Source organism: Centroberyx affinis, unplaced genomic scaffold (assembly GCF_046629955.1).
Source record: "Centroberyx affinis isolate AG114_WGS23_722 - 3 ecotype Tasmania unplaced genomic scaffold, CSIRO-AGI_Caff_v1 ptg001396l_1, whole genome shotgun sequence".
NCBI classification, from domain to species: Eukaryota; Metazoa; Chordata; class Actinopteri; order Beryciformes; family Berycidae; genus Centroberyx; species Centroberyx affinis.
The window spans coordinates 188,851-197,267 of NW_027279878.1; the positions used below are offsets into that span (position 1 = coordinate 188,851).

The 8,417-nt window shown below is 39.6% G+C and overlaps 1 protein-coding gene across 1 annotated transcript; it reads left to right on the top strand.

The window, feature by feature from the left end:
• Positions 1-1,314: 1,314 nt before the first annotated feature.
• Positions 1,315-7,792, top strand: gucy1a1 (guanylate cyclase 1 soluble subunit alpha 1). The gene is made up of 7 exons (XM_071526247.1): positions 1,315-1,554; positions 1,886-1,950; positions 2,544-2,632; positions 2,746-3,434; positions 4,628-5,140; positions 6,671-6,814; positions 7,634-7,792. Exons 1-7 carry the CDS (start codon positions 1,315-1,317, stop codon positions 7,790-7,792), a joined length of 1,899 nt encoding a protein of 632 aa, XP_071382348.1.
• Positions 7,793-8,417: the final 625 nt, after the last annotated feature.

Sequence of the window (8,417 nt, forward strand, 5' to 3'; positions counted from 1 at the left end):
GTCAACTTAAGGTACTGAGAAAAGAAAAATCTTAGAAATGGTATCCAGTTTGATGAATTGGCTTGGTGTGTGATGTGACACGCGACCCCTGCTCCCAAAAGCATCTCTCACCTCTCTGAAGCCCCCCCAACAAGCCTGCAGCCCTATGAATGTATCCCCTCTTATTTTTTAGACAGCTAACATAAGCAACATGCTGGTCAAATGTTACCCCAAGAGAGCTGACAAAAGCTCCCAAGTGACAATGTTCTCTATTATTTAAGCTCTGAAATATGTTACGTTAGACAATGAAATTGCTCTTTTCAGACAGGACAAGGCCAGCTCTATTGCGGCCAATAACGTCAAATTTTGACATGAATTTTGAAGATTTGAGACAGCACACAGCAGGGTTACTCATCACTGAATCTTTTTTCCTGAGAGTTCCTGGAGAAAACACATTTGATTCACCTTATGTACATGCTCTCACACTGTTTTCGACCAAGGTCACATTGTCAGACTGGTGTGTGCTCTTTTCTGTGATATCTATGAAGACAGAAAATGTCAGACAACCTTGATACTGCAACAGAAACATTGTTAGTGTGGAAAGTGTGTTAATAGGTCTAATGTAGTAAATATGTAGCTTATATGAGATTGAATTTTTGACACATGTTTGCAAGATGACAGACAGACGTGGACAAATGTGAAGAGGCTGCATGGCTTGGCAGTTGGTTTTCACTTCAAAGTACAATTATCATAGGGAGTAAACTGCAATATTCTGTAGGAATGTAATAGGAATATCAAAGTGAAGCCATAGGGGATAAAAAAAAAATAGGGGTCACTATAAACTCACCATTGAGTACCACAGGCACACTATAAGTTCCTATATGCACATTATAGGGATTCTATAGTGATAATTCGTTATGGGGGAGCCAATTTCATGTCATGGGACCCAATCATAAAGCTGATGTATAAAAGGTTCATTGCATGCGTGAAGTCGCCTGGAAAGAATTTCTCATTCTGCAGCTGATAGGTCGTTCGGCTACACCAGCCCTACTTGCGCATGGATTGGCCCACTGGTGTTTTTTCTCCAGCTTCTCATTGGCTTTTTGGTAATGATAGTTCCCTGTCATCATTTGCCCATGTAGTTTTCAATGAATATTGTATGTGGCTTCTAGCTTTGGTGCTGATCATTTGAATCAGCTGGATGCGGGCAGGGAGGAAGGCACACTGGATGAGCACAGCAGATGATGGAATTTCTCACAGACACCGCAGTTGCTCGACTAGGATTATCCCCCTGTGAAATGAGATAGAGAAAGTCACAGAGATCATAACACTAAGATGTTTTGCGCAAAATTGAAAGAACTGAAAATATCCGGAGAGTGTCCGTTCTCCAGCAGCGCCAAACATAATGAGCCCCGAGACTTTGAGGAGCGCTCAAGTGACGCCGCGGATATATTGCCTATTTCTAAGGATGTGCATGGAAAAATAGGTGAGGATCTACCTCGACAGAAAATAAGCAGAGCCAAAGTTAACCTTCATACACTTGGGGAGAGCATCCGAAAATTGGCATGCCCCGAGGTGAGTTTGAAAATCACATTTATTATTCAGCCTTTATTAGGTATCCTGTTTTAAATACTTGTGTCATATAAATATGTTTGATCAAGATTGTATGAAAAACTCAGTGCATCTTGACTCTGCAAGGGTTTGTCAGTCTCGCCTGCCTTAGTTTTGCCTTCACGTAGTGCTATCGTTCCTCTTCGTCCACTTGAGATAAAATACGACGAATCTTTAATCTAATCTATTTATCCTGTTTCCTTATTTTATTAATTATGACACTAATGGAATGGTTGTTTAGGTATTTTCTTGCTAGTAGCATTGCCTTTAACTTGCTGGATACTTTGTCATACAGTTTCAAAGACTGCATACTGCCCTCCAACGAATGATGAGACTATCAATAACCAGGGATGATGAAAGGTGAGATTTGTTTTAATGCTGCTACTACTACCACTACTACATCAACAACAACAACTAGCCTGTTACTCGCACTATTACTACTAATGCTACTATTACAACTAGCCTACTACTACTGCTACTTCTACCACAATTACTACTACTGCTACTACCACTACTAATACAACTACTATTACTACAAATAACATGATGATATAGATACAACCTCAAATATACTGTTTTACTACCTGGAGATAAATCCCTTACAAATCTGCTAATACTACTGCTACTACTAGCTATAACTACAATTAGACCCACTACTACTACTACTACTACTTCTGGTACTACTATGAAAAAAATGATAACAACAATAACAATGTTATTGATGTGATGCAGTCTCAAATATAGATATTAGCTATGGATACCTGAAGATAAATCCCTCAAATCTTCTGAAAATAACAATGACTATAGTGTGAAATGATAACATTTTATGCTTTGGCAGTGTAAAACGTTGTGCATGATTTCTTCCAGGAATTTCAATGATTCAATTGGCCACTGAGTAATAGAAAATATGCTTAATGTTATGTGTATGACTGCGATATTTGTTGTCTTTCCAGTCCAACAATGTGCTGTACAGACTATCAAGGTTGTGTTGATAAACCAGAGCATTTACTGGAGATAATGAACACTTACTCAAGCAAAACAGGTAATGTTGAGTTGCAAGACAAGTTGCATATTACAAAATATTTCATTGTCATTTTAAGAAATTGATCATGTGCCCCTCACCCCTTCACCTCTTTCCCTCCATGTGTCCACCAGCTATCAAAATGGATGCTTTGAAAGTCGCCCTCGGCGAGGAGCTCTTCAAAATGTGTTATGAGGAGGACGGACAAATTTTGCGGGTGGTGGGGGGAGCTCTTCACGACTTCCTCAACAGCTTCAATGTCTTGTTGAAACAGAGCAGCACGTTGCCCAACCCGGACAGAGCGGATTATGTAAACGAACCCTCGGTGCTGTGCTTAGACAAGGATCCGGGTCTGCTTACTGTCTACTACTTCAACCCCCACCCGACCACTGAGCTCTTCTTCCCTGGAGTCATCAAAGCTGCTGCGCGGCTGCTGTATCACACCACTGTGGATGTGTTGATGGACCCCCGTGGTGCCAAGGACACCATCTTGCAGTCCAGCCCACAGCCCAGTCTTCTCTACACAGTAGTAGTAAAGGATGCTAAAAATCTGAGCCCCAGTCCCCTCCGGGCCACCTCAGCCGGGACCCTTCCTACCTCTCTGTTCTCCACCATCTTCCCCTTCCATTTGTTCCTGGACCAGGACTTGGTCTTGGTACAAATAGGACATGGGCTCAGGAAGAGATTGCCCAGGAAGGATGGACTGAGGCGGCCGGCTGCCTTCCAAGAACACTTCTCTATTGTCTCTCCCCAAATCAAATGCACCTTTCAAGGTATCCTGACCATGCTAAACACCCAGTTTATCATTCAGATCAAGCATGGAGTTTCCACCACAGATAACACAGGGAAGGTAGGTTCTGTATCTGTGAGATATAACCTGAAAACAGACATCAGTGACTAATGAGGTGTAAAAGGTCTTCCAAATGTTGACTTGATATTAAATCAGGTAAGACAGAGAAGAAAACAATAAAAATCTGGCTGTTTATAGGCGGTAGAGCTTATTAGTGGCATACCCCGCCTGAGGTAGAGATCAACATTATACCCCCAGAGGAGATTAGAAGCAAATGTCAAACCACTTTATCCATCAAAGGCACAACGATGCTCATGCTATTTATGTAAGGGTGCACAGGATTGGTCACTATGATGAGAAAAAAGTATCGGTGAATGAACGTGGTGATTGTATAATGAATGTTGACATTCAATCAAAAATGCCTCCAGTGATAATTCTGATAGTGATTTACTCGTCGTCCAGTGGTAGTTGTACCTTTAGCAGCAACAGAGTCCAAATAAAACAGATAAAATGATTCAGTTTCCTATTTATGAATATCAATCAAGAGCTCATCAAATATCTCCATTTTTGACATGTGGGTCCCATGTCATTCTTTCCTTTTCCTTGGAACCAGATCTAAAGGGGTCATTCTGCATCTCTGAATTCATTTATTAGATGATGTTAATTGCAGGAGATTAAATGGATTACTCAGGTACTTAACATCTTGTTTAGCACAAACAAGATTGTGGAACTTTAACAGAAGTGTTCCATTTAAGTATTTTCTAATATTCAAAATGCTACTGCTTTCCATGGCCCATTTTTACCCAGCTGCTATTGTTATGTTAAACACACTATGATGCACAATGAAAATTACTTTAATTGAAAGTTTCCATTGTATTTATGTGTTGAGTGAATTCCATGACTCTTTGTGCATTTACAACTTTGTTAAAAGCGAGCTGTATAACTTAAAAAATGCATTGGTGCCAATGAAAAGTAACCATTCTTTTCTTATTTCCTGAAAATGTTTTGAAGAGTTTTGCAGTGGCAAATTGTACTGAAAGATAATATGAGAATCTTGTCCCAGGATGTTGACTGGACATTAAATCTAATGAATCCACTGTCAAAAACAAAGCTATTGAGCATGTCTATAAGGACAGGTAGCCCCTAATGTATGTGTATGATTATATCAATTTGTTTACAACTCTCCTAACTTCACTAAGTCCAACAGAATTTTACCTTATCTTTAGTTCTCATCAACTGATTTGTCCTTTCAGCTGATGGACCTGAAAGGCCAGATGATCTACGTTCCTGAGTCCAATGCCATCTTGTTCTTGGGCTCTCCTTGTGTGGACAAGCTGGAGGAGCTAACTGGCCGCGGCCTCTACCTGTCGGACATCCCCGTTCATAATGCGTTGCGTGATGTTGTTCTGGTCGGTGAGCAGGCCAAAGCCCAGGACGGTCTGAAGAAGCGTCTGGGGAAGGCCAAGGCCGCCTTGGAGCACGCTCATCAAGCACTGGAGGAGGAGAAGAAGAAGACGGTGGATCTCCTCTTCACCATCTTCCCCGGCACTGTGGCTCAGCAGCTGTGGCAGGGCCAGACGGTCCAGGCCAAGAAGTTTGACCATGTGACGATGCTGTTCTCTGACCTTGTGGGCTTCACGGCTGTGTGCTCACGCTGCACCCCAATGCAGGTGGTCACCATGCTGAACGAGCTGTACACCAGGTTTGACCACCAGTGTGGAGAGCTTGATGTTTATAAGGTAGGTTTATGGAATTCAAGGGCCTACAGTTATTTGAGCTTTGGTTTTAAAGCCATTGGCTGAAGCAAATGTTGAATTTAACAGCTTTTTTTTTTTTTTAGCTAAAGCAACAGTCCAGCATTTTTAATGGAAATGAATCTTTTTGCCACTTTCAGATCTTCAAAGTTCAAATTAGTCAGTTTTCTTCATATTCTTACAAAAAATGCGAATGTAAACAAACCATTTATTTAAATGTCATATTTAGGTGTACTGACAGTCTTTTATCAGGCTCATATTATGTCCAACAATAAGGGAATAAAAATGTTTTCCTTTTAATGAATTAAGCAATGTTAGTAGTTGAACAATCTTGGAATCAGAAGTTGAACTATTGTACTTTTTTATGGCAGTGAGCGACATCATTAGTGCAATACTAAGTTATATGTAACATTTCAGGATTTTTTAATTTACAATTTGAGAGAAGCTGCCAATATCTTCTGGACATTTTGCCTAATTGAACAACATTTCCTTGTGATATATTCACTTTGGATTACAGAAAAATTATTGACAATCATGTCTTAGCAAGTCTTTTGAAAAACCTGTAGCTCACTTAAACACACCAAAACCTTCACTTTTAATTAATGATTGTAGCTTCTAATGTGGCTAACATAATTAAAGTTTTGTCTTTATCCAGGCCAAGTTCTGTGCTCATAGAGAAGGAGTATATTTGCAAAGCTGTCCATGAAGTGTTTTGTATAAAAAAGTATAAAACTACAGCAGTTGACCGATTCAAAAATAGAAATGCATTCTTTCGCAGGAGAAGGATGAGTAATTCAGTGTATAGTACATAAGGTACTAGCATAAGGCATATAAGGTCAAATGATTTACAGCAAGTTCTCACACAGATTTCAAATAGTGAACAAAATAACAGAATCTTGCTTTACATGTGTTTCAGGACAGACTGTGGCTGTAGCTCAATCAGCTACCACACTCTCTGCCAACTGCTCCTAATCTACAGGGAGGTTGGCTAATGTAATCAGAGTGTCATGGAAGCATAACACAGAGAGCAGCATGTTTGACAAATATCTCGTAAAACACTAGGAAGTCAGAGGTTCCTTCGGGACCCTGTTTCCACTCCACATATGTGCCTAAAAATAGTTTCGCTTTGTCTCTGCCACATATCTGTTGAGTGCTCTCCTGTCTGGATTTACATGCGAGAAGAAAAAAAACATCAAGCACATTTTGGACTTTTTAATTTGTTCAAGATGGCCAGGGGTGAAGTACTATTATGATCTTTTAGTTTTATTATTCCTCGCTTTTCACTCTCTCATTTCTACTGCAGTCTGAAAAACAGGTGAACAGATTGGTCTTAGTCATTGTGTTCACAAGGACTTTTGGCATAGCAAATTTTAATAAAATGACACATCCTAGGTAAACTAAACTTTGTGCTTTGAACACATTGAGGGAGCAGCCACAAACATGCTTCTGAAAATGTTTTTTAGTGCTTCAGTTGCCAACACAGAAATCATTTTCACAATCCTCCACTCTATTTAGGTGGAGACCATCGGTGATGCTTATTGTGTAGCTGGTGGCTTGCACAAGGAGAGCAACACTCACGCTGTCCAAATTGCACTCATGGCCTTAAAGATGATGGAGCTTTCAGATGAGGTCATGACGCCAACTGGAGAGCCAATACAGGTGAGGGTCAAGCATTACTTACTCAAACACTCATTATTCAACTTGCTGAGATAATGAACTCCAAATGTATTAAACTATTTTTATATGAAGGGTTTCCATTCAAAACAAGATATCCACCATTTGAAAAGAATTGATGCCAACTCTAACAAAATGGTTGTTGTAATGAAAGTAAAGTACATTATGTGTTACTATCAAAGTTTTGAGTCGTCCTGAGACCTTTGCTTATAAAACAGTTTTGATTGATAGTGTGATCTGTGTTTCTGAAATATTGATTGGCCACAGAATTTTTTCACACTGGATATACTGTATGTCTTGGAATGAAACCCATTACATGTATAGAAAACTTACTGTAATACCATCAACCATTGAATACATAAAGAAAATCATGTGTCTCTGTTGTGGTTGAGCTTGTTAATTATGCAAATATCTTAGCTAAATCAACCAAATTGAAAGCTAAACACAAGAAATTGTAAATATTTAGATCTGGTAACTGATTTTTCTTGCACCACAGCAAACGTCAAATATACAATGTCTAAATCTCACAGCGTAACTATGAAAAACTTTCAAAAGAAACTTGCTCAGGCACTCACTCAATGCAGAGAAGACAACAGACAACACAAATGACAGAAAGCAGTTACATAACGCAGATATGGACAATGATATACGGTTAAAAAGAATAAATCACAGAGGAAAGCAAGGCTGTCCTGTTTGAATTCCACTTGCTTCAATACATACAATGGATGAGAAAAACAAGAACAATAGAAGCCTGATTCATGTTGAATGTTGCATCTTTTTGGTTTAAACCCATTTGTTTTCCAGATGCGTATCGGCCTCCACACTGGTTCGGTGCTTGCTGGTGTAGTCGGTGTAAAGATGCCACGCTACTGCCTCTTTGGCAACAATGTCACGCTGGCAAACAAGTTTGAATCTTGTAGCCAACCTAGAAAAATCAACATCAGCCCTACAACCCACAGGTGAAGTAACACTCCATACATTATCTAGCCCATGTCCCTATAACCAAGAGATTGCTGTTACTAAGCAATGCTAGTATAATATACAGTATGTGTGTAGTATGTATGCTAGTGCAGGATGCTATTGCACTTTTCTTATTATTATCACAAACAGAACAGCATCTTAAACTGACTCTTCACTCTCCTTTCAAAACATTTTATATGACTGAGGCTCTTACAAACAAGGAAATGCTAAAATATACAGTGGTCAGATTCAAATGATCTAATACATGATGTTACCATTTGTTTCCAAGATCAAATTGTTCCAGAGAGAAGAAAACATACTGTGCATGTTTGTTCTACACAGGAACCTAAGTTTTAACATAGCACTGTGTTTCCTCTTGTGTCAAATAAGTTCCCATATTTTTTTTTTTTTTGTAGATTCATGCTTTATTTGTGTGCTCTTTGTCCCAGATTGCTGAAAGATTGGCCAGAGTTTGTCTTCATTCCCAGGACCAGACAGGAGCTTCCGGCCAACTTCCCTGCAGATATCCCTGGTGTTTGTTACTTTTTGGAGGCTTTTGATAGTCGTTCCTTCAACACGACGGATGACTCTGAAACGAAGTAAAGTGGCTACAGCGCCGCTAACATCA

What these genes read in the sequence shown, in the direction of transcription:
- gucy1a1 (XM_071526247.1), top strand. Translation starts at nt 1,315, where the DNA reads ATGTTTTGCGCAAAATTGAAAGAACTGAAAATATCCGGAGAGTGTCCG. An exon ending in TCATTCAGATCAAGCATGGA is followed by an intron (nt 3,435 to 4,627) that starts GTTTCCACCACA and finishes CCTTATCTTTAG; the next exon opens with TTCTCATCAACTGATTTGTC. An exon ending in CAACTGGAGAGCCAATACAG is followed by an intron (nt 6,815 to 7,633) that starts GTGAGGGTCAAG and finishes TTTGTTTTCCAG; the next exon opens with ATGCGTATCGGCCTCCACAC.